This window comes from Tachysurus fulvidraco, chromosome 14 (genome assembly GCF_022655615.1).
Source record: "Tachysurus fulvidraco isolate hzauxx_2018 chromosome 14, HZAU_PFXX_2.0, whole genome shotgun sequence".
NCBI classification, from domain to species: domain Eukaryota; kingdom Metazoa; phylum Chordata; class Actinopteri; order Siluriformes; family Bagridae; genus Tachysurus; species Tachysurus fulvidraco.
In genome coordinates, this window is record NC_062531.1 from 21737802 (window position 1) to 21764851 (window position 27050).

The 27050-nt window shown below is 40.2% G+C and overlaps 1 protein-coding gene across 6 annotated transcripts; it reads right to left on the minus strand.

Moving 5' to 3' along the window:
• On the minus strand, positions 1-27028 carry agtpbp1 (ATP/GTP binding carboxypeptidase 1). 6 transcript variants are annotated; one of them, XM_047823191.1, is made up of 26 exons: positions 26828-27028; positions 23354-23415; positions 22102-22232; positions 17773-17840; positions 17237-17300; positions 16896-17042; positions 16653-16784; positions 16042-16135; positions 15854-15891; positions 15559-15767; positions 15041-15218; positions 14874-14962; positions 14571-14687; positions 11966-12435; positions 10317-10400; positions 10127-10213; positions 9816-9964; positions 9436-9523; positions 8323-8467; positions 8069-8219; positions 7556-7736; positions 7016-7145; positions 6566-6697; positions 5344-5520; positions 3336-3499; positions 1-1122 (listed from the first exon to the last, which is right to left on the minus strand). In XM_047823191.1, the coding sequence occupies exons 2-26, from the start codon at positions 23383-23385 to the stop codon at positions 966-968; spliced, it is 3414 nt and encodes a 1137-aa protein (XP_047679147.1). In that variant the 5' UTR covers positions 23386-23415; positions 26828-27028; the 3' UTR covers positions 1-965. The 6 variants fall into 6 exon arrangements, with proteins under 6 accessions (XP_047679147.1, XP_047655651.1, XP_027022732.1 ...); XM_047799695.1 differs by lacking the exon at positions 23354-23415; XM_027166931.2 differs by lacking the exon at positions 26828-27028 and having other exon boundaries at positions 23354-23434.
• Positions 27029-27050: the final 22 nt, after the last annotated feature.

Consider the following 27050-nt stretch of genomic DNA (forward strand, 5'->3'; position numbering starts at 1 on the left):
AAAGTTTCACTTAAATATTTATTACTTTCACTTCAGTCAGGGGTTTAGACAGTCATTTCTAAAACCAAGTAAATTTTGGTATGTATCTCCCATACACATTCAAGACATATCCACACATACACACACAAAGCAACAACAGCCACCCTACCCCTCCCAAGACAAACCCTTAAAACAAATAAAATAAATTAGAAAATGCGACATTCAAGAGTCATGCACATGTTATACAAACAGGACTGAAATAATTCCACATAGAAATTAAAATAAAAAGAGCTTAAAGTGTCTTGTTTCTTTTTCGTTTGCGAAATCGTGACCAATGAGATCAGACCCTGACCGATGAGATACTGATCCAATACTGTAACCTGTTTCATCCAAATACACACGAGTGATGTGAAGATAAACCCGGTACTACATTCCTCACGTTGAATTACGGCATGAAGCATGGTGGTGGGTGTGCGTGTCTTTTTTTTTTTTATGCCATGCAATCCTGTACAATGTGCTGCAATGGAACTTTATTAGAATGATATAATATTATGTGGTGATATAATGTCAATGCTTTAAGGTTTAAGAGAAAGGCAGCTTCGCAGTAGTCTATGTGAACATGGTGAAAGTGAAGCGTCCACATGTAGCACCATTCATTTGTTCTTAATGACTTGAGATCGCTAAGGCGTTTAGCATTTTTCACACTTACCTCATGCGTAGCTACTTAAATTCTACTTTTAGGACGTTCTACATGTGTCTGGTTTCTTTTTTGTGGATTGGCCATGTTGCAGTCGAGAACTTTTGTTAATTTGACCTTATAGTATTAACAGAAAGATATGTTTATAATACGTATACGATTCGGTTAGATTGATAGAAATGAAAATGAAGCTTAATTAACGTACACCGGTATCAGTAAATAAGTCGTTTGGTATTTTGTAGGTTGTGTGTTAAAGCTGAATTTGGTATGCTATATATGATCTCAGCTCTCAGGTAAGAGAGTCTTGGTGGTTGAATTCAGGGTCCGAGTTCAGGTCCAGATGGGCAGGTTCAAGCTCAGGGTCGTTCTCGTTGTCACTCTCGGCGCTGTAGTCCACGTCTTCTATAAAGGCAGGCTCGTCTTCCTCCATCACATAAGTGGTGGGGCTGCGGGTTAAAATACGGGATAAAAGCACAGACATTATTCAGTCAGTCACTTCATTACTTATTAAACTGGATCTGGTTTTTGCTAAAACTGGTTCTTGCTCTCAACCTAAATATAGTACGTATATCGATAATACACTGAACTGATAATGTAGGTTTACAATTATATACATTTATACGAGAAAATGTATACAACTGCTTTATCTTTACTTCCATCCATTACTTAGCTTATTATCAACCGGGTTGGCCGGAAAGTGTCGAGCTCAAGGAGGAGTAGTGTGTTAGAATATTAATTATTAAATAGGTAAAGGTTGTCATGTGGGTCTGACAAAGCCAGTCTGGAATTCATGTAGCTGTAATGTGCAGTTTTAAGAAGAAGGAAAATAAATAAATAAATAAATAAAAATTGGGTTTCAATAATTTTCTACAACATCAGCACTAAGGCACTTATTCTAATAATTATTGCTTGTTCACAGTAACTTGAACGCTAGTTGTGTTGTTCTACCAAATCCATGGCTAAAAATAAACAAACACTGTTATTTTACATTTGTATTTTATATTTATAATCTAAATTTCTATTTCTATTTAAAATATTACGTTTTCGTGTGAAAATTAGCACTTTGTTGTTCCTCTATAATGACGGTATATTACAGTATATATAACGATAAGCAGTAGCGATAACAGGAAGTAACTTGTGTTACTGATATTCAGTGAAATGAACAAAAGAATTTACGAATTTTTTTTTTTTCTTTTCATATTGTTGGCAAATGACAGTATTGTAAGTAGAATATAAGTAGACTTCAGGATGTTGAAGTGCGGATGTAAAGCTTGTGATTTAATACACCAGAGTAAAGAAAAAGTACTTAGCGCCACCATTTAACTAACCTTACACAGTCTATGATTTATGTAAACTAATCACCTGTGTGATTCCTAGATGATTAATTATTAATTAGGATCAACCACACCTGGTTAGTGGTGGTTTTCTTCAGTTGTTTGGATAGGAGTGTGAATGTAAAGCAAGCTGCTGTGTTGCTCTGTACGTGACGTGAACGCTCACGGATTAATTACCTAAACCGAGTCGACTCCGTTAACATCACTGCTGGTCTGAATAACGAAAACCCAAAGTGGCTATGGATTGTGCAGTGGTTTATAAACATCAGTGCATTTCTCTTCCTTTCTTCTCTCTCTGTCTCTATCTCTCTCTAATACAATAAAGCGATGATGGTTTTATGGCTCTCTTGTTCAGCAGTTAAATGGTTTAATGTTTTTGTGTGTTCCACGCCGCCCGGTGGTTTGGCTGGTTTCAGTGGCTTTTTAATGGTTTTAATGGTGTGAGGGGGTGAGAAACTGGATCCCAACGAGACACGAGGAGGCGAGGGGGGCCAGACGCTGGGGGCCGCCTCAAACCGGATTAGCGGCCTTTCGGATCAGGTGATTAGACGGCTGTAATGAGGAGAGTGGCTAGAGTGCTTTCGCTTACTTCACTCAAGTGTGCAGAGCCCAGTGCGACTGAGAGCTCCTCAAGTATTGCTGGCCATTAGAAGAGGAACGGAGGAGAGAGTGTGTGTGTGTGTGTGTGTGTGTGTGTGTGGTCATCCATTAAAGAAGTAAACAAGCTGGGAGGAGCAGAGGTGCGTTCTCAAGAAGCTTCTAGACACTGATATCATTCAAGCTATTACTGTCATGATTGTTTTTGTTTTTTTGTTTTTTTTTAACGTGCATCTCTTGCACACCGAAGGCTTCTTATAGTCCTGAAATGGGGAAAAGATGAATGTTTTTCATGTAAACTAAATGTATAAAATCTATGTCTATGAAAGTCTGCTGTTTAGTTTATGGAGTTAAAATGACACCATTGTCATTGTGGATTAATTCGATGTTGTTTTTTTTTTGGTTTTCCGTATGTACTTTGCACAACAAATTACAAACTTGAATTACAAACTTCAACAACATTATGTTGAAATTATTTTGACCTATATTTAACTCCATCACAGCAATTATGCCTGCAGGATCAAATCCCTTTCTGTTTTCGAGCATCGCCGCTTCTCGATGCTTTAACTGATTGGGATTCAGTTTGTCAATGAGAAACGTTTCCCTTCATCATTAATCTGCCACAAAACGTTGTTCGTTCTGCCGAGTGTGTGTGTGTGTGTGTGTGAATGTGGTTTCCTCTGGTAAACAGAGGAACAGGGTATTTAGGTGTGTGTGTGTGTGTGTACCAGGTGACATTGCAGGTTGTATCTATTAGATCACTCTCCCCATCCAGTAGGTGTGTGTTGTGGTTTCGCAGCTCCAGGGGTGAAGTGTGGCGTCTCAGTCTGAGCAGAGCCATGCAGAACTGAGCTCCCATTTCCTCCAGCTCCCTCGTCCCAATCTGGAGACCCTATACACACACACACACACAAAATGCTGATCTTTTCACTGCAGAATACTTCAGCCATGTTGCTCTAGTCTCTCATGAGGAGCCATTATCTGTGAGAACACGCAGAATGAGTCACTGATTTAGAGACCCGAGATCTCAGCATCGTCTTCAGTCGACTCATCTACTGACCTACAGCACCATCTACTGACTAAACTCTGCCTCATCCTTCCCTGTCCATCCTTCCTGGTCAAACGTATAGACCCACGTACACACAGACACATGTGCACACACAAGTATAGACACACACACACACACACACACAAGTATAGACACACACACACACACACGTATGTTCGCACACGTAGACCCACATACTCACGTGCACACGTAAAGACACGTACACATCCAGTCACACACAGACACACATGTCTTGGGCCCCATGATCCTCTCACTGGTTCACCCAGTGTGATTCTTTGGATTACTTTTGATCGATTCTAACCACTGCATACTGGAACACCTCACAAGATCTACCAGTTTACAACATGGGTACCAGCGAAGCGCGTCTACACAGCTGAAACCGCCAGATTCCTCTCCTCTTATAATAATAATAATAATAATACTCTCCCACACTCCTTCTTATATCCTAAACCTCACCTCACCTGTTTGACCAGTTAAACATAAGGAGCCTGAGTTTCAGAAAGCCTGCGACTGCTATTAATTTAAGGCCGTGAGGACCTATAGATTAACGTAGACGTCACCACCTCATTCTGATAAGATCGTTCTGCATGCCCTGAAAATTGCGAAACCTAAGGGCATCGTCACAATCGCTCTGTCTTCCGGACCGAAGGCGATCTCCGTGAGAGTTCAGTACATTTAATCCAGCGTGAAACCAAACTAATCTCGGTGGTCTGGAGTTGGCTTTAAGTTCACTGGGGTGTGAAGTGCACTGTGCCTCAGAGTCACCATCTTCTGAGCAAACTTCCTGTTTCAGGGAAGGCCAAGTTGTTGTTTGCAAAAGACCTGATAAGAGAAAATCATATCCATTTAAACCACAGCGCTTAGGAATTCTTAAATACGATTGGACAAAAAAATTGTCCGTTTCTTTACGCCGCAGTGCAGCCGAATGCTCGAATCTGATTGGTCAGAAGGAGGGTGTGTTATTTTCTTAGGTAGGTTCCAGCTGGAACAAGTTAATGCTCAGTTCTAGTATGTTATTGTTACTATAGAAACAGCACATATGCAGGGACAAATGATCTAGTATTAATAATAAATGGACCAAAAAAAAAAAAAAAAAACCACGTTTGAATCAGTTGAGCGGAGTCTCGGTTCTAAGAACTCTCAGTCTCGGTTAAGCTTTCCATGTTCTTGGTAAAATGACGTGTGTGTGCGTGTGTGTGTGTGTGTGTGTTTGACGAAGTGTGAATGTGTGTGTGTGTGTGTGAAAGAGAAAGTCTTTACATCACAGCGATACCGCAGGTGAGAACAGGTAGTAATTCGTCTCTCAGACTTCCCCTGAGATTAAATCTGATCCTAAACCATTACACCATACATGATTCGACATTTGCTAAGGAATGAAATCTGGTAATATTTGCCGAATGGCTGTTGTTGAAGCAGTTTCTGTGAGGAGACGTTTATGTCATCGATTTGTAACAGTTCGAGCTGTGGATTAGCAATAAAATGGTATTGGGAAATAATCAGCTCAGGTGTGATCCTTTACTTATTCCTTTAACTGAGCAGCTTTGCTTGAAGTTTTTTGCTTGAAAATCTTTTGACCAAGCTGCCGATTGTAATCAGGAAAAAGTAAACGAGTAAAAAAGTGATATTTTAAACTTCCATTACGCTAATAATCAACTGATGCCTTGTACCTTGTATTTGCCCTGGTCGCAGCCGCACAGCGTGCTCTCCATGGTGTAGCTACGCTGGACACCGATCTCCTTCCACACCACCACTCGCGCCGTCGACTCTTTAGATCGCTCCACCACGAAGCTGCAGCTGGACAAGCTAAAAGCTGGAGCCAGCTGAGAGAGCAGCTTAGGGAGAGTCTAACAAACACATGTAAAAATAGTATGCTAGCCTCTGATGTTTGACTATAGCACTGAGACTTTGAACTTGAAGACATTTCATGATAAATGATATATTTATTTTTGCTGAGGTTTTGCTTAGAAGGCAGCCGAGTCACTATGTCGTCGCTGTCGGGCGGAATCCTCGTATGTCCAAATTTTGTCGATTTCATATTTTTTCACATATCGATGCTATTGGTCAGTCCCCACGTGGGTCTGTTATTTTTTACAAGTTATTAACCAATCTAAAGTCTTGAAAATAGCTTGAGCGCAAATCTCTTAACTCTATTGGACACTTCGACTGTCCACCTCTTCTTCACTCCGCGGGACAGCTTCGCGGCATATTTCTCCTCAAGAAGAGTCGCAACGAATCAACACGTCTTCTGGAGGTAAATGTCTTCAAAACACTGGGCTCGAAGAAAAAAAATCTTGACCCCAAAACGCTAGTCCTGGTGCTCGTCTGAGGACAGGAATTTAGCGCAAGACTATCCACTGCAACACGGACTAAACCCTGTGCATTGCAGATAAGATACAGCGTTTTTTAAATTTCATGAAAAATAACGGTTTTGGAGATACGAGGATTCCCCCCGACAGCGACGATATGGAAAAATTAGGATTAATTCAACTCCAAAAGATACATCCCAGGAAAGTGAATCGACACACTGCTATAATAAGCTCGTATTATCTTATTTCCTTGTCCTATATTCTTATGTTCTCTGTATTTTGGGGAAAATATATTTAATTTCATACATTATTTTACATGTGAATAAATATATGTGATGTGAGCTCTTTCCTCAAAACAAACAAACAAAGCTTTCACTCTGTAGTCAGGAACTTGTGAGTGAGTGGGAGGGGCTTAGTGTTTCTTTGCTGTCAATCATAGTGACACTAGCCAGCCACAGGCTTCCGTTAGCTTAGTCTATGCTTGAGAAGGCAACTGGCAAATCATTTTTTATGGCTTTGTATATCAAAATATCGAATGGATATTTTGTGTGTGTGTGTGTGTGTGTGTGTGTGTGTGTGTTACCCTGTATCCCAGGTCCTCCTGCAGGTCACAGGAGCTGGCACTGACATTGGTCTGCCACACCGACTCCTTTACGCTGCAGCCGTACATAAACACGTTCTTCTTCCTTGAGTGGCCATGGTAGTCACAGAACACCTACACACACACACACACACACACACACACACGTACTGTAATAAACTGCATAATAACTGATAACTACATCCTAGTGAATAAATATACACTGAGAGAATCACACACACACACACACACACACACACACACACACACACACACACACACACACAAACACTCACCCTCCCAATCACCCACACACACACTCACCCACACACACACTCACCCACCCCCAGTTATAAAAGATAACTACCTCCAAGTGAATAACTACACACTGAGAAAGTCTCACACAGAGAGAGAGAGAGAGAGAGAGAGAGAAAATATCACGCCGTGCCTCACCAGTGGTGCTTTTCCGATAGCACTGAGGTACTGCAGCAGACTCTTAGTGTAGTAGATGGTGGGGTGAAGCTCTGCACTGGGCTGCTGCCACTGTCTGTTCAGATCCTCACCACTTAGAGAACATCTGTGACTACACACAGAAACATGAAGAATTAGTAAGAGAGGAATCGCTAGTACAGAAAAATACTAAAACATCAGTATCATGTTCTATCATCAAACACCACAGCAATTTAAAATATATTTAAAAAAAAAAAGGTTTATGAACTCAATGAATTTTTTATCTCTAAATATGGATAGAGAACCTCTTCATTTCCACAGTTGTTTGTTCGATGGTGGTTCTGGTGTTAATGGCAGATGCTTAACAGATTCTACAGACATTCTTTTAGAAGCATACGATTACAAAATGATGAAAATAAACTTAAAAAATGAGTCAAGATAGAAATGGCCAAACTATACAAAAACTACAGGAAAACTATTTCTTCCTTCTGTGTACTAGACTCGTATCGATGCCTGGGTGTGTGTCTGTGCTCGTGTACATACTTGCCGTTGATGACTCCGTCTGGGTTGAGCATGGGGATGATTTTGAAGATGTAGCTCTCTCGAAGGCTCTGTGCCAGAGGGCTGGAGCTCATCAGGAACTCCAGCGTGCCCTTCATCACCCAGCTGGCGTTAGTCTCTCCGGGGTGAACACGTGCCGAGAGGAAGACCAGAGGGCGGTTCTCTGCACACACACCACAGCCGTCAGGTTCAGGTTTTGATTACAGGGATAAGAATGTTTGCGTATCTTCACAGTCTGAGGGCAAGTATGAGTTGCAAAATGTTTCAGTTGCAGTAAAGAGAAAATTTGTGTTGCTGAAAGACTCTAAGAATGATTGGTATGTGTGTATATTTGTGTGTTTGTGCACGCGTGTGTGCTTGGGGTTGTCAAATGTTGGTGTAGGTTTTTTAATGAAAAAGGTTTTATTAAAACCAAAACTAAAAGCCAAGAGGATTCGGTGTCACATAGCATGAATCAAAAGGTCCACATAAATATAAGAAGCCTGCGTGACATACTGAACTGACAGACGTGGTCGTTGCTAGAGGACTCCGGCATGGCTGTGATGGTCAGCAGAGGGCAGTCGTTTCCTCCGAGCGTCTTGCAAAGCTGCTGCTGTCTGTAGTAGATGTGAGGCGTGCACAGAGCACGCAGCTTCTGCAGATGCATCTGACGCACACAGACAGCACACATCATCACAACGGACACGGTCTCCGACACACAAAGCAGAGCGTCAAGAAACGGACAGAAGGCCAGGAGGTTAAGTCGATACCTTCAGGGTCGAGTAGGTGTACGGGTAATGATAAGCGAAGTAACAGACGTCATCCTTGTGATGAAAGGTCACGGTAAAGGTGATGGTGTAATAGGATTTGCCCTTCTGACCCCCGGCTGCGATGGAGCTCCGTGAGAAATGGTTCCTGTTTACACAGGAAATAGATTATAGCTCTGAGATAGCATGTTTTAAATCTGAATCTCTACCTCTCTATTGACACGATACAGGGTTCTGTCGATAACTTCATATATGCGATCAATATTTTCACACGGAAACAGTGCTTTAATCCACCCTGTGTATTAGAAGAGGAAGAAAACTTAAGAGTGATGCTAGAAGAATAGAATGACAAGAGGGTGAGATGCAACTACTTTGTAGTTAAATGCCAAACACAGCATGTCATGTTACCAAGTAACGCACAACCAACAACTTGCTGAGTGTTCTGTATAACCGCTGGCATACAGTTTATGGAAAAAACACCAGTACCAGTCAGATCTGAGAAGTCATTGATGATGTGGTACAATATAGAAATATAATTCTATACAAAAACCTACAGTCTGTTTCAGATTTACAAATAAGAAGTTCCGATTTCGAATCTTTTCTTCACACATCAAAACTTCCGTAGGTTGGGTTCAGAGCGCAGGGTCAGTCATGATACAGCGACCCTGGAGCAGTGAGGGTTAAATGCTTTGCTCAAGCACTTAACCCTCACTGCCCTACAATGGTGTGCATGTGGGTGGTTAGTAAAGTCAGGGTCGTTTGCTAAAGTCATGGTTGGGGGTTTAATTCCCACCTCTGCCATGCATGTGGAGGATGCACGTTCTCCCTGTGTGCCAGGGGTTTCCTCCAGGTAATCTGGTTTCCTCTCCAATCCAAAGACATGCAGTGTAGACTTACTGGCATCTCTAAATTGGTCGTAGTGTGTGTGTGTGTGTGTGTGTGTATGCAATTGTGCCCTGTGATGGACTGGCATCCTGTCCAGGATGTAACCTGCCTTGTGCTAAGAGTCGGGCATGGCCTATCTAGGCTCCCTGTGACCCAGTAGAATAAGAGGTATAAGTGGGATGGATGAAGGGATGAATAAATGGCGTGCATTTGGAATAAAGCAAAACTTACTTGTAGTAGCAGATGTCAGATCCAGTGCGAACCCAACGCGGGCTGCCCCTGATCGCTTCCTGTACCGAGTACATGAGCACCTGCATGCCTGCATCAAGTACACACAGTATACTTATATATAATCACATTAACACAACACCACAGAGAGAGAGAGAGAGAGAGAGAGAGAGAGAGAGAGAGAGAGAGACTACTACACACTCGGTACACACAGGTTTTAGATCATTCAGTCAAGCCATTCAACAATTTGTGCGGTAAATTTGTTTGTACTAGGGTTTGTTTACACTGCCTGTAGTGTTAAGTCAATGGCTTGAGATGTAGAGCTGCTTTGACACACAGTTTATTTTCTTCTTTTTACAGTAAAAGCCCTGGCCGTAGCTCACCGTAGTTGAACTGGCTGTTGGATTTTTCACAGTTGATGATGTTGAAGCGATACGGTGCTCCCACACGCATGCCGCTCACCTCAAAGTAGAACCACTGATGATAGTGGTTACTGTTGATGTCCGAGTTTAGCACTAAGTCATACTCGCACCTAAAGTGAACGGAAAATGATCGAGTTATAGCTTAATAACGTCCCATGCAGCAACACTGACGTTGTTGTTCATGGAAGATTTCCTACAATTTTTTGATAGACTAAATTGCTTTATAAAGAAGCGTACTGGGTGATGGGAAACCAATCCGATCCGGTACTTACTTTCTGACTTGAACTGCTTTGCGCAAGTTCCCTGATTCAAACTGCGAGTTGAACTTCAGCGACTCGTCGTCATCGATTAAGGGACAGCTAAAAAAAAATTGCCAGAGATTTTTACTTTAAATGCTTCTTTGATTTTAAAAGGGAATTATTAAACATATTCGATTAACTGTTACAGCATGAATGCACAGACCTCTGCAGGTCAAGGTCATACACAACTTTATCCATGATGTCACTGGGGTGAATGAGCCTCTCGATATCCTGGAAGATTTTTGCCCTGTTGGGAAAAAACGGTTAAATTACACCGCGATGATTTGATTTTATAATAACCCTAAATTTTTACGTTAAATATTATTAGTGTAACTATTAGTAATTAGTATTAGCAATTATTATTAGTGTAATGGTTACTTCCTGCACTAAGAGAAAGATGTTATTACGTCATGAGAGTAAGGCCATCCTTTAAATTTGTGTTAAGACCGAGCTTTTTTTTTACTCTTCAAACAACTAATGCGAAAGCAATAAAATAATATTAATTATAATTTAGTAAGTAGTGTAAATATATAAATTGCCTAGGCCTACATACAAACGAAGGCTACGTTCTTTCTTTTAAATAAAAACCTGTGACGTCATCTATGTTTACACTATCGGTTACCGGATGTCACACTGTGGCCTGTGCGTTCGCTTCGTCTCATACTCTCGTTCACCGTCAGAGTCAACGGTTCACGCTGGGTAATGATGGCTGCGGCTGCAGTAAACAAAATGTTCGCGGTCACCATTCAAAGTCATACGGGTTCGGGCACCATAATACATCTAAAAAATTCATTAAAACAGCTCGATACCGCTTTAACTTAGCATGAAGTTCTGGAAAAACTGTGGCCAGCATCAAAATAAGGTCTGCAATGATGCGCCCGAAGGCATGGGTTGAAGACCCAGTCAGTGACGTCACGATACGCTAATTTGTTTAAAGTCATACCTACGTAATCACCATCACCAAAATTGTACTTTTTTTTTTTTTACATTGAAACTTGAAAGAAAAAAAAAAAGACCTACCTAACGACCCCCTTTTTTTTTTTTTTTTTTACTGTTATTGCAAACCAAAATATTTTTAAGGATCTCCTTACTTTGCAATGTTATTATGACACTGGTAGAGAGGGGTGGGGCATGAATGGGGTGAGGGTGTGTCTAATTTGCATATTTACAGTATCTGAGTACCTTGATAGATAGATTCGGCCTCATTTTTGCAGATAAATGAGTCTTTGTGGAACTGTCATGTCAGATTTCCTGTACAACATACAATACTGGCTCTGGGCCGCATCTGGCTGAGATTTGACTTTGATTTTGGTTCACATACGACACGGAATTGCGACCCAAAGTTGGCCCAAATGCTAAAATGCCCAAACGCTAAAAGTCAACCAGACCAATACTGGAAGCAGAACAAAACTCAGCCACAATTTCACCATGTCACCAGAAATCAGCCATAACTGGCCCACAACAGTGCTAAAATCCACAGATATCAGCCACACAAGAGCCAAAATGCCACTACCTTTAGCCCAGAACTACCCCGATTTATCTAGAAGCTCCAGAAAAACACCAGAACACAATATTATGCCAGAATCCCAAAACAGAATCAGAAATGACACTTTTATGATATTTTATATACATTATACGTTATCTAGCTAGGGACGTGGTAGCCTAGTGGTATTTGCCTACCAAGATTGTAAGTTCAAATCCCTTAAGGGCGTCTGCTAAATGCTGTAAACGTTATGTAATGAAGGAAAATACAAGTCTGGTAACTTTTCTGCCAGATTAAGAGCAGCGGATGGTTGTAATGAAGGTACTCACCTCTGTACACCGTAAACCCGCTCAACAATGTGCTCTCGAAAGCAAGGTGCCACGTGACCAAAGTAATCCGGATACGCCACCTCAGTGTACCCGGGCACAGAGAATGTTCCTTTCACCATCTCCAGGTACAGATCGGGGTCATGCAGAGGCAAAAGTGCGGCAGTGTCAGGCACCTCTAGCTCCGCCTGCTCCCCGCCCTCTTCCTGAAGCCCCACCTCCACACAGCTTCCTCCGTTCACCGGATCAGAGGTTTCTAGAAGCAGCCGGCTCAGACCGTGTACCAGCTCTCGCTCCGGAGCTTTGGAGATTTTGATGCTGTCTAAATCAACCGTTTTTTCTTCCTCGTTCTGGTGTGAGGATTTGTTTCTGGGTGTGGTCTGAGCCGTGGGGATGACTATAGAGCGTTTTTGGGGCTTGGGATGCTCAGAGGTGGGAGGGGATGTGGATTTGTTCGTCTCGAAATCATGGTCCTGAAAGAAAGGGCATTCAAGGTGAACGGCTAGCCGCAGTACATCATGGTGTATGTTGCTTTTTTAATCACCTGGAAGAATTTCAACACCCATGAAGGAGAGTAATTTAATAAAGAAGTGCATATGATATCGATCAGAGATCACTAATGTACTTCTATCTGCAGTTCCCATAATACTGGGTGCAGAAAAAAAAAAAAACAAGTGGTGAAACTTTTCCTGAAGATCGAACACAATTCCATATATTACGACTGGAGAATTTCTAAAGCTTTAGCGGCTTTTAAAGATACAATAGTCAGTGATTTAGAAGAATTTAGCAGATATGTTGCCTCATCGTGATCGCTTGGATGCTGGCAGTTCATTGCATTTGTTCCTGTACTTGTTTCTGTGACAGAAAGCTACAGGATTACTGGCACACTCGGTAAAGTCACGCAGAACAAAAATATATCGTAAAATCGTAATAAAATCGTTCTTGTGCTGCGAATACGAGAGAATGTATTCTGTAATTCATTCAAATCGTATGGTTAAAAAATATACATATAATAAATATTTAAATGATTCAGTAATGAATATAAGTAAAATGATACCTAAATGATTCGAAAAAGATTTGTGTAAATAATATTAAATGTAATCATTTAAATGAACGTTTATTTTTAACAAAACTGCCTGTCGAACATTGGCACAGTTATAAATATTCCCTATTATATTTAACTTTTTAAAAGTTCATCCGGATGTCTAAGCAAATCGTTTACTTCTCTGGTTTAGGAAACTATGATGAATATGAAGTTTATAAGATGTTTGTGGAAGAGGAAGAAGGGTTGAAGTAAAGAGGCAAAAGGAGAAGGCTCCTGATTCCCATCTTTGCTACTATACAGTATAATCATGAACCTCTAAAAAGATTTGTGAAACAGATAGATAGACGGACGGACAGACAGAGACAGACAGATAGATAGATATATAGATAGACCAACAGACAGACAGATAGACCAACAGACAGAAAGAGATATAGAGATAGACCAACAGACAGAAAGAGATAGAGATAGACCAACAGACAGAAAGAGATATAGAGATAGACCAACAGACAGAAAGAGATATAGAGATAGACCAACAGACAGATAGACCAACAGACAGATAGATATATAGATAGACCAACAGACAGATAGATATATAGATAGACCAACAGACAGAAAGATAGATAGACCAACAGACACACAGATAGACCAACAGACACACAGATAGACCAACAGACAGACAGATAAATATATAGATAGACCAACAGACAGACCAACAGACAGAAAGATAGATATATAGATAGACCAACAACAAGACAGACAGACACTATTATTCCCGGAGGACATTTGAAGCTAAACTAAAGGCAAATCTGAGGATCCTGAGAAATCTAGAGATTTACCAGCTCCAGTCAGACTCTGCGATACTAAAGAGGAGATGTGAACTCCATGTGATCTTTTGCATCTATACAACATTTGTTTGACTGTATTTTTATAAATCACACCCTCCAGTGTCACCCATATGAGGATGGGTTCCCCTTTGAGTCTGGTTCCTCTTAAGGTTTCTTCCTTTACCGTCTAAGGCTGTTTTTCCTTGTTACTGCTGCCTGAGTCACCTCAGACTTCTCATTGGGGATAAATACATACACATTGTGAACTACATCTATCTCATATTAATCTTGAATTTTGTATTCTATTAATCTTTATATTATTCTTTATATTAACCATTTGTTCCATGTTTGAATTGAATTGAAAAATCCTTGGGGGCCACGGTGGCTTAGTGGTTAGCACGTTCGCCTCACACCTCCAGGGTCGGGGTTCGATTCCCGCCTCCGCCTTGTGTGTGTGTGGAGTTTGCATGTTCTCCCCGTGCCTCAGGGGTTTCCTCCGGGTACTCCGGTTTCCTCCCCCGGTCCAAAGACATGCATGGTAGGTCGATTGGCATCTCTGGAAAATTGTCTGTAGTGTGTGAGTGAATGAGAGTGTGTGTGCCCTGTGATGGGTTGGCACTCCATCCAGGGTGTATCCTGCCTTGATGCCCGATGACGCCTGAGATAGGCACAGGCTCCCTGTGACCCGAGAAGTTCGCATAAGCGGTAGAAAATGAATGAATGAATGAAAAATCCTTACCTGAAAATCCTCAGAAAATTCCGGAAAGAAACGTTCAAAAGGTCTAAGCTCATCGAATGGGCGTATGGGTAACTGTCTGGGTCGCAGTTTGTTGATATCAGTTTCGATGTCATCATTCTGCATTGAAATTATGTTAAAAAAAAAAAAAAGCTTTGATTATTATTTTAGTTTTATTAAGTAATTTACAATTTCTGAGTATTAGCAATGTGAAGCACACAAGGTCACTATGTTTAACCAGAACAGATTTCAACATGGACTTTGAGGTGTGACATAAGATTCCGGTCTCAAAGATGAAGAAGTGACCTGTGACTTGTGGTCCTTCTCGTCCTCCTCATTCTCCGTATCGATCTCAGTGTCCTCGTTATCGTCGCTCTCGTCTAAAACGTCATCCACTGCAACACACAGGATGTGATACAGGATCTAACCATTTGTTCTATGCTTTTTCTGCACGTGTATGTAATGCATTTTACCCTCCGGTAGCTGACTGTAGAGTTGAGCAACGGGTCCGGAGGCTGGAACGTAGGGTAGTGGGTAATTAAAGACGCTCTTAATGGTGGGCAGAGGCAAGCGGTTCTTTGGAAAGCACTTTCTCATGATCAGGCTGGAAACGTTAACCAGAGGATCCAAAGTCCTAACAGCTAAACACTCCTGATCGACAGAATAATGAGACAGGATAACGTACAACATTGCACAACATAGCAGAAAGGCATTAGATCATTTTAGTCTCACATAAATGCTGTAATATTCAAGGAACGATACAGATGGGGTGTGTGATTTTGGTTTTAAAAAAACAAAACAAAACAAAACAATGACGATGTGGTGGAAATGAGGTCCGATGCAAAGGGTATCGTTTGCTTATTTTCATATAACAGCAACAAGGAGACCTTCTATATTCCACACAACAGATGTCAAAGTGTTCAGATAGATCTTATGTATAATTCGATGCCAACAGACTACAAGCCATCGACACAAGACGTTATGTTCTTACAGTAGAAGTGTTGTAAAGAATCCTCATGCCGTCTGCGTCGACGAAGGCCTTTCTGCCCAGCTTGAGGTTGGTGATGTTTTTGATGCAACCCAGAATGCTTTTGCGAATAAGAACGTTTCTGTGGCGCGTGTCGTTGCGATGCCAGTCCTGGTAGATGGCGAGCAAAGCTGGCACGTGTCCCCTGTCTACCGCCCGCCTTGCATTCATCTCTGATAAACAAAAAGAACCGACACTATGAACACGTTCAGCAGGATCGCTTGATTCTTTCATTATATTCATAAAAATGAAAACTTACTCGTTTTCAGCAACGCTGCCAAAGTATCAAGGGCCACTCTGTGATTAAAAAAAAAAGGGACAAATGAGTGAGATCTACGTTACATCCATCACGCAGTCGCTACAGCTCCAAGTGTTTCTTTTAGACTGTTTTAGACTGTGAGCGTGAAGAAACCCAGTGAAGTGAAGAAACCCAGGAGTCACACGTACTTCAGCAGTGTGGTGTTCTTCTTGCTGTAGGGGCCGATGACTTTGAACATAATCTCCACCACGCCGATCTTTCCCAGAGACACAGCGTTCACTGCTGCTGACAGAAATAAGAACGATTCGGGGTTTGCTCCAGACACATATTAAAAAGTAACAAATAAAACAGCTGTGGGTTTATATGTGGACTATTTAGCAAATGAGTCTGAATTACATTCAGTAAGAAACAAAAATCTGTGCACCAATCCCTTCAGGAGTTTTGTTTTCTTTGTGATTGTTGCAGCCAAAATTCAATTTGAAATTTTTTTCAAATTTGCAATGCAACTTGCAGAGTGTATAAATAAATAAATAAATAAAAATGGAATTTCATTTATCTATTTTTTTCCCTATTTATTTATTTATCTATCTATCTATCTATTTATTTGTTTATTTATAATAATAATAATAATAATAATAATAATAATAATAATAATAATCCTGGAGGACTTGAAATACCCACTCGTGCTCAATACTGGGGCAAGTTATTACGGAATAAACAACCATCCAAACAAAAACCTTTTACCTGCAGCTGATTATCTATAAATTTATAAAACCCAATTGGAGACAGTCGTACTCACAGTTGCTGGCGTAGACACGGAGCACCTGTAAACACGGCAGCAGCAGCTTGTAATTCTGCAGGTTCTGCTTCAGCAGGTTGATGGTCACATTCAGAGCCCCGTTCAGCCGGGCTTTAATTCCAAACTTCCTGTCTACAGAGGAAATCAGGCGACATGTCATCGTGTCATTACTGAAGTTCAGGCTTTTCAGACATCTTCATCATATATAAACAGGCTGGAGGTTTACGTGGGTCTTTTTCTTACCTTTAGGCCCGACTTTGGCCAGCAGAGAGTGGATCTGCAGCATGAGCTCTTCACTGGGAGACGTTTCTCTACCTGAGCTGATCAGTAACTGCATGAGGATTCCGGTTCCACCTTTAGACACAAACACTCCGATCCTGCGACCGCCACCTACACAACACGCTGACTGTTAAGTTTGTGTTTCCTTTATATGTTTCATTCTTTTCCACACACACTCATAAGCACACACACGTGCTTGCACTCATATTATTAATCTGTTTACAGCTACGCACACAAAATGCAAACATGACAAAATACAAAAAGGTGACGAGACGTAACGATAATGTCAAATCTACTAAACTCACCCACAGTCAACAGCTCATTCAGAATCCCCAAGATGTTCAGAGTCGTCTGTAAATCCCTCGTGTTCTGTGGTGCAAAATAAAGCCATAGATAGAGTAAAATATAGATGCGGTATAAATAAATATAAATACATAAATAAAAACAAATGAAAGACAAATGAATAAATAAAGAATAAATAAACAACGATAAATAACCAAATTATTAAATGAATAAATAAATATATAAGAAATGATTCGGTAAACAAATAAAAAAAAAACAATAAAAGACAAACTAACAAAAATTGAAAAAAAAAGAGAAATGATAAGAATTTATTTCATTTTAACAAACACCATTTATGCTGTTGCATAAATACAATATAGATAAAAAATAAACGATAATAATAATAATAATAATAAGTGACAATAATAATGCTAATATAGTAACTAGATTGGACACCTGCTGCAGTGCATTGTGGGATTTTGTATGCGCTGCACTGTATGAAATATAAGAAGTGTGTGTGTATTATTTGTCTCTTTTCTTTTCCTTTAATAGAGTTTACCTCTAGGGATGACAGAATGACCTCCATCCCACTCGATCCTTTAGCCATGATCTCCTTATGCGTCTTCTCTGTAACACAGCAGCAGGAAAAAAAACAGAAGCTCGGACTGTTTCTTAGTTACTAACCCAATAACACACAACATTCACAAGTGTATAATAACACTGATACACCAGCTTAGCTTTCAAGCCAAGCCTGTACCGATCTGATACTTCATTTTGATTCATTTTTGTATTTATTTGGATGTGGAGAACATTTCACACAGCCCTGAAACATGCTTCCCATGTTAGATGTTTCAAACGTGTAAATCAGGTTTCAGGCAGGAGAATATGTACAGGGAGCAAGCTCTGAACCCCGAGTGTCCGGTTACAGCCTCACGATCACCTTTCTCGAACATCTGAGCCATCTGAACGTGTCACTACTCCAACAAGAACGGGAGAAACTATAGTAACTGGCCCTGTTGTCTTCTTGTTCTTGTGTGGAGGAAGAAGAAAGCCACAAGTACAGTATCTTCACAACAAGGTCAGAGCTGAGGATAAAGTGACTGTAACAGGGAAGTGGAAGTAGAAGCAGAAGTTTAGCCGTGTTTACTTTTGATTTACATTCAGAGAGACGAGTCTGGTGCACGCTGACAGAGCTTGAAATAGAGCACAGTGGAAACAAGCTTCATCACATCTAAACAACGGGCAAAACATGCAAGTAGAGATGCCAAAACACAAACTGTTATTAACTGTACATCAAAAGGAGCGACTTTTCAAAAATCTTTCCCAAAATAGGCATTATTTACTGACAGGGTTGCAAAATTCCAGGAATTTTCAAGGCTCGAAACTTTCCATGAGAATTAACGAGAATATATGGGAATAAACTGGGAATTTAATAATAAAAAAAAATGCAAAGTTTCCTATAACAAGGACCTTAAATGTTGTTAAAAAAAAAACCCAAAACTCTTACATCATAATTTTATAACAACAAGATTTAATGCAATTTATGTTGAATTTGTACCCTGCATTCCTCGGTCACTTGCACTCTGCTTACTGGAAGGCCATTGAGGCCAAACCACCTGCATGTACTTGCATTCTTCCATAACATGCACAGTAACACTTTATTTTAGGGTCATTTAACTAGTTGCTTATTGGCATGAATATTAATAGAATATTGGCTATTTATTAGTACTTATTAAGCACATATTAATGCCTTATTTTGCATTACCTAATTCTAAATTCTTAATTGCACCCAATACCTAAACTTAATAACTACCTTACTAACTTTTAATAAGCAGTAACTTAGGAGTGTTATCACATGCACAGATAATTTGATGCCCCCCCCCCCACACACACACACACACACACTCACTCCCCCCTGAAATGAAATAAAAATCCTCCATATATCACTTAAGGTGGGGATTCACCTGCATTTTCCAGGCCTTGACTACCACAGAAGCAGAGACCTAATAAGCTTAAGAAAAAAAGACTTAATTTTACATTTTGATGGAGACCTTTTTTTTTTTAGAAGGGCAAGGGTGGGGAATGCTTTCATTTTACAGCAATCATAGGGAAATATGTTTATTACAATTATTACGTTTATTATATTTATTACAAGCATAATAATGTTTATTATGCGTTTGTGTTACTCGATGAAAGAATCAATTAAAGTTCTACTTACAATTAAATCAGTCAAGACATCATTTTTAAAATTTGTATTACCTTGCATGCATGTCTGCTTATGACCAAACAAAATGTTTATTTATGTTTGTATATGATATTGTTTATATAAATTTCCCTATATTTCCAAATAATTTCCATAAATTCCCAGTAAATTCCCATACATTTCCATAAATTCCCGAAAATATCCATAAATTCCCGAAAAGTTTCCAATTTGGAATATTTCTAAAAGTCCCCAGATTAAGTTCCTGTGGAAAGTTTCCGGAAATTTACTGGAAACTTTCCGCCCCTTTGCAAGCCTATTTACTGATCTTGTTAAAAATTTGAAGAGTTTATTATTCCCTCAAAAAGGAAGCATGACCACAGCACAAACTGTATTGATTTAGTTCACTTCAGTGATCCAAGTTTGCTTTACACACAACTGTACTAGCAAGTGCATTGTGGGTAATCTGTACTGACTAGGATGCATTGCTTTGATCGGTTTTGCCAACTTGTCACAAGTTTTGGGGAGTTTTTCCCCGATGAACAATCACTGACCATTAGTGCTTCCACAACAACCAATCACTGAACACTACTATGTTTTTTGACCAATCAGTGAACACTACTACTTCCTCAACAACCAATCACTGGTCATTAGTTCTTACTCAGTAACCAATCACTGGGATCTGTGATCGCTATTGACCCTTCAAACTACCAATCTGTGATCGCTATTGTGCCCTCAGACTACCAATCTGTGATCGCTATTGTGCCTTCAAACTACCAATCTGTGATCACTAGTGTGCCCTCAAACTACCAATCTGTGATCGCTAGTGTGCCCTCAAACTACCAATCTGTGATCGCTAGTGTGCCCTCAAACTACCAATCTGTGATCGCTATTGTCCCCATTGACCAATCTCTGATTATTATTGTCATTAAACTACCCATCAATGATCACTATTGCTTCCCAAACAGCCGATCGCTGATTACAAGTTTTTCCAAATAATCCATCCCTTATGACCTTTGTTCCCAACAACCAATCATTAACCAGCACTGTTTCCACTCACTGATTGTCATCACTTCCCTGTATTCAATTACTGATCATCACTTCCTAACAACCCTTTCCGATTTTTAAAACAGCACCTTCTCCCGTACTTTAAAGCCTCATTATATCACAGCACGAATAGCCAAGCGCGAGCTGCTCGACAAAGAGTGAGTCTGGTCTAAAATGCACACATCATATACCTGCCTGCTGATTTACAGCTGTTTATAAAAAACATACTGCGCTACTCAAATAGCCGGTGACACAACAGACTGCTGCTGAGGGGCTGTTGGACACGATTCAGTGAAGCGAAACAAGCACAGATCGTTCTTTAAGACACAGCACATTCACGGTGACAGAGTAACGGACACCAACATCGTGCTAATATTTCCAAAACATTCCTTGAAGTGTGTGACGTGTGCAGTTTATTTACCGAATAACATGTTAAACTCGGATATTATTATCCGATCTTGGTGGTGCGGTTTATAATAATCTGGTGCTTTGTTTAGTTGAAATACATTAAGTATTAAACAGGTTGAATAAATCAGTTTAGCAAACAGGAATTTTGCTTCCTTAGATGAACACATGACGTCATATTTCTAAGAAAATGAGAAATTCCTCTGCACAGCGAAATGAAATTCATGATAGTTGGTTTAATCCAGTCACAGTAAAATACTGACCAATGTTATATAATGACAGAAGTGAACAGGAGGTGAAATCGTCTTTGAGAAGGCCAGGGTGACTTTAAAAACTGTTAATCGTCGTTTAACTTGATAACATGCCAAGCGGCAAATACGAAACAGAGCAGCATAAAGCCTGTTAAGTTTAAATCCTAACCATTTTGAGCTATTAGTAATTACCAGGGCTGTACAGAGGCTGAACGCATCTATCCCTCCTTCTGCGACTGCTGTAGTCCATCTTTATCTTTCACACACACTTTCGTGCGACTATGCATATATACAGTATATACATACAGGTACACACGTTTGGTCACATGCATACACGCTTAACATATCAGCCAGGCTAACACTTAGCCTCATGGTGCACGAAGCCCCGCCTGTCGTTCTAACCCCTACGGTGAAAATATTGACAGACATGCACGGTGACGTCAGAGCCCGAGTGTGAACGGGTCAGGAGAAGGAAACAGGAGCTAGGAGAGACTTACAATCCTTCACATTTCAGACACTGGAAACATGAGGGATATGAAGGATACGGTTACAGCGAGTCAGGTCAGGGACTGAGGTGCGTCAGAAAGTTCACAGGGGGGAGATTTTAGCATAGAGCTTACAGAGCAGCTTCGGCTTACTCAGATAATATCAAGTTTAGGGGTGGGGATGAGACAGCCATGTGTATGTAACAGTAAAAGCCAATAAGAAGTTTAAAAGCCTTATTTTGTTCGATGTTGAACAATAACAGTATGTATAAAGTCCCATCCTCTAAAGTGTGCTTAGAGAATTTGAAAGGATGCCTTGGAATGCATGTAATACAGACCACTGAGACTAGCATCTTATGACACTAATAAACGAACAGTATCATACAATATGTACCAACATTAACAGGATATCAACAGTAACAGGAACATGTGTTTTATTCCTTACGAACGTGTCTGGATCTGGTTATGCCAGGAGTGCTGGACTGTGTGGACTCGTTCACCTTGAGTCTGGATGAGGTGCAGGATTTTGCCGGTCACTTGTCTGATGGCCTCGCTGTCTGGGTGCAGAGTCTCTACATTGAACCTCTCCAACTGCCCGAGTAACATCAGCACCCGGGAACTGCTGGGGATGCTGCGCACACACGGGGACACACACGGGGGGAGGACACATGGGGGGACACATGGGGGGACACATGGGGGGACAAAGGGACAGACACAAGGAAAAAGGGACGACACACAAGGAAAAAGGGTGACACACAGGGATGGACACAGGGACGCGCACGCACACCCAGATTTTAGTTGCAGGTTTATGACCAAATAATAAACATTTACATAAAGGGAAACTGAAGGAAAATGAATTGAAGCTCCCTCAAACATGCCACATCTTTAACTCAGGTGAAATTCTCACTAGCAAGAAATCTGACACATTTATTTCTAATATGTGAAGAACATTACTACAGAAATGGAAGCCTAAGAGCAGTTGTTAGATTCAGTCAGAAATTTTAAACTTTTTCTTTTACCTGGCCGGCCTGCCAACACTCACACACACTCACTCACTCACAAACACTCTCACACACTCACACCCACCTTTACTAAAAGATTGATAAATGATACCCAGCATAAGTTGTGTTTACAATATAAACATTGTCAAAATGATTTAGGATTTAAAGGTTCTACGAAGAACAGCTGGTCACAAGAGGATTTAGCAATCCTCAAACTCAATTTAATCGTTGCATTTGTGTATTTATGAAGTGTACACATGTTTACAACCCCCTTATACTGTTTATTCATCACTATTGGCACAAAGTATTACAATCAGTACTCTGGTCTGCACTATATATTTTATTTTATCGGTCCTGTAGAATTGTATTGTTTACACTAGGCTACACAATATGCACTTTACTTTTTAGTCCTTAGATGTGTTGTTTTTTGTTTTATGTAGCTCTTTGTTGACTTATGTAGTCCTCTGTTGTTCTATATAGCACCAAGGTCCTTGAAAAATGTTTCATTTCATCATGTACAGATATACAGCATATGGTAGAAATGACAATAAAAGCTTCTTGACATGACTTTATGCACCATTAGTTTCTGACAGGAATACACAGTAAGTATTTGTATTTCTATAGTATTCATGTCTTAATAATTTTCTTAGTATATAGTAATCCTTCATGTTTGTTGGTGTGTTGTGGCTGTGTGCGTGTGCGTCTGTGTGTGTGTGTGTGTGTGTGTGTGAGAGAGAGAGAGATCACAAACCCTTTCTCTGTTGCCATTTTGGGTTTATTCATTGCTTGGTCCCCTCACACAGTTCAATCAGACTGTGGAGACAAAGATAAAGTCATTCACACGTCACACACGTCCCTAAGCAATGAAAAGATAATGAAGTGTTTACAGGAAACATCACGTGGCATCATGCATTACACTAAGGGACGATATTATTAGTAAAAAGAAATGACTACTACAGCACAACATTTCTAAATGAACACAAAGCATCACAAGCCATTAGAGGATATGTAATAGTCTGTGGTCCTGTTAGACAAGAATACTCAAAGGAAAGGTCTGTTAAACAAACGGTCTTGACAAATCAACCAACACATACACACACACACACTAACACAAACACCCTCCCACACACACGATCACACACAAAAATCAACCTCCCAACCAACCCATCACACACGCACAGACACAAACCCTCCCCCTGCACAAAAGCAACCAACCCATCACACACGCATACACACACACACACACACCCTCCCCCTACAAAAACAACCAACCAACCACCACTGCACACACCCAACCAACCCATCACACATACACAGTCAACCAACACACACACACACACACACACACACACACACACACACACACACACACACACACACACACAACCATGCACCCACCCACCCACCGACCGACCAACCATACCCACCTGACACACCCACCCGACCCATAAAACACAAACAGACACATACACACACAGAGGCAGATAAGCGGTTGCATTTGTTTAGTAACTCTCTAATGCCACAGACAGACACACGCACAGAGACACGCACGCACAGAGACACGCACGCACAGAGACACGCACGCACACACAGACACAGACACACAGACACAGACACACAGACACAGACACACAGACACAGACACACAGACAGACACACACAGATACAGACAGACACACACAGATACAGACAGACACACACAGATACAGACAGACACACACACAGATACAGACAGACACACACACAGATACAGACAGACACACACACAGATACAGACAGACACACACAGATACAGACAGACACACACAGATACAGACAGACACACACAGATACAGACAGACACACACACAGATACAGACAGACACACACAGATACAGACAGACACACACACAGATACAGACAGACACACACAGATACAGACAGACACACACAGATACAGACAGACACACACACAGATACAGACAGACACACACAGATACAGACAGACACACACAGATACAGACAGACACACACAGATACAGACAGACAGACAGACACAGAGACACAGACAAGCATTTGTTTAGTAACTCTCTAATGCCCTATAGGCTTCGTGCCACATTTCCTCCGAATATGAAACATGCAAAACAGAAAAGTTGTAACCCTCTCGTTTCAATCAGTAGACTTCCAGTTATGTAATCTGTCCTTTGTGTATTTCTGTTTGACTTTTATTGAACACCGTGTGTTTACTTTGAAATGTTAGGTTTGAAGGATAACAAAGTAAATATTCCGCCTCAGTCACAGTCATTACTCGTTTGAACTGAATTCATTACTTTAAAATAAGTTTTAATGTGAAGACGACTGACCTACCATTAGCTAGAAACTGTCCTGCTGTACAGCCAGTTATGTTCACTACTAATCTAAACTGCTATTACCAAAAACACAGACTAACATCGTAAACTAAACCTCAAACAATTTTGAATATAAGCTAAAATGACCTCAGCATGCTAAAAAGGACATTTTACTCCAGAATTATTTTTAAAAAAAAAAACGTTTAATACAAATATAGAGTTATTGAAACTTTTTGCTGAGGTAAAGCTAGTTCATCATCACAGCACAAAGGTAAATAGCTAAAGCGCTAATGACGACATTGTGTTATGGATAGTGGATTATGGATAGTGCTTTTGTAATCAAATTTATTATAAAATTCATTTTTTTTAAATGTTTTGCTTAATATTCAATTATAGTTATTCTTTGAATGGTGTAACAGAGTGCAATTACTCAATCCACCTTTAATAATACTAAAAAATATATCAGCTCAAGAGATTAAATATAAGGGGCGTGTCGCCCTGTGCAGTCACGTGACATGATTGTCGCTGATTGGCTGCATAAGTATACAAAATGTGTTACAAAAAAAATCAGCACCAGCCTCGTTAAGTGCTTCTTTGTGTGATTCTATGTATCTGTCTTATGTTAACTGGGGCAGATATAATCTGACATTTGTTCACAAGCAAATAACCATGAAATAAACATGAAACCTACCTATTAATATATTTTTTTTTTGTAGACTTTCATAGACTGGAGTAGTTTAACCCATTATAATATAACATACGATACAGATACCTTCCCCCAAGCAATCACCCTCATTAACAACCAATTATATTCCCTGCTTCATATCTATAAGTACTTCAGTATCAGAACTGTCAGTCATGACATCATCCCTACATGTTACACTCACTACTGTTGCTGTATATTGTACAAAAATTTCTTAAGTAAACTCTTTATCGTACCTGACACACAGTACTGTTATTTCCACTACCATGCACTCTCAAACTTTATGTAATTTACTGATCTGTCATATATTTGGTATATCTATTTTCCTGTCTGTATTGTCTCCCATTGTCTGTATTGTCTCCCATTGTCAGTTGTCTTGTAAGTCTGGTTTTGTATTGCATAGTATAATCTGTTTGGTCTCGTAGAGTCTGTTTTTGTCTCGTCTTGTATAGTCTGTTTTTGTCTCGTCTTGTATAGTCTGTTTTTGTCTCGTCTTGTATAGTCTGTTTTTGTCTCGTCTTGTATAGTCTGTTTTTCTCTCGTCTTGTATAGTCTGTTTTTCTCTCGTCTTGAATAGTCTGTTTTTCTCTCGTCTTGTATAGTCTGTTTTTCTCTCGTCTTGTATAGTCTGTTTTTCTCTTGTCTCGTATAGTCTGTTTTTCTCTCGTATAGTCCAGGCTAAATGTATAGTGTTATTTATGTCTGTACTTTTGAGAGTCAACAGCAGCTGGAACCGAATTCCTTGTGTGTGTAAACGCTCTTGGCCAATATACCTGATTCTGATTCTGATTCTGATCTGATACAGTACCATTATTTTATCTGTATTTAAACCACAGTTCATATTTTATCCCCATGCACAGTCATAGTCATTAGGCAGTTAGCTACAGAAGCTCGGATTTTAGGTCAAATCTATATATATATATTTATTTTTTTTAAATGCACTGGCATAACACTGTTCAGTAAAGAAAATCAAAACACTTGACATCCGTCCTATTTATACTGATGGTGAATTAGATATTTTCTTTTAAATGTAACAGCTACGAACGCCAATCGTATACAATACAATATGATGTCAGTTGCACCTGCCTTAGCGACTCTGGCTAACAGCTAAGAACATAAAAACACTAAACCGGCAGCTGTCAAACACTCAACAATAAACAACCTGATTACAGAAAAGATAACAAAAATTACCAACCTTTAATGTGTGTAAAAACTGTTCCATCAGAACACATAACATCTCCTTTCTCGGGGCTCCTATAACCTGTTTAGTTGCAACGGTTTTATTTACTAGCAATCCATATTGATAGCCTGCCAGCTAGTGGCGACAGACGTTGCGCAGATCTACACCTAATACACACTAAGTCAAACACACCTAAAATAGCTTGCAGATCTACGGATTGCCACACACTTCCGTGTCA

Coding starts and splice junctions, on each gene's coding strand:
- agtpbp1 (XM_047823191.1), bottom strand. CDS start 23,385: ATGAATAAACCCAAAATGGCAACAGAGAAAGG. Junction 15,219..15,558: donor TTCTTTACAACACTTCTACT/GTAAGAACATAA, acceptor TCTGTCGATCAG/GAGTGTTTAGCTGTTAGGAC. Junction 9,965..10,126: donor AAAGCAGTTCAAGTCAGAAA/GTAAGTACCGGA, acceptor CGTTCACTTTAG/GTGCGAGTATGACTTAGTGC.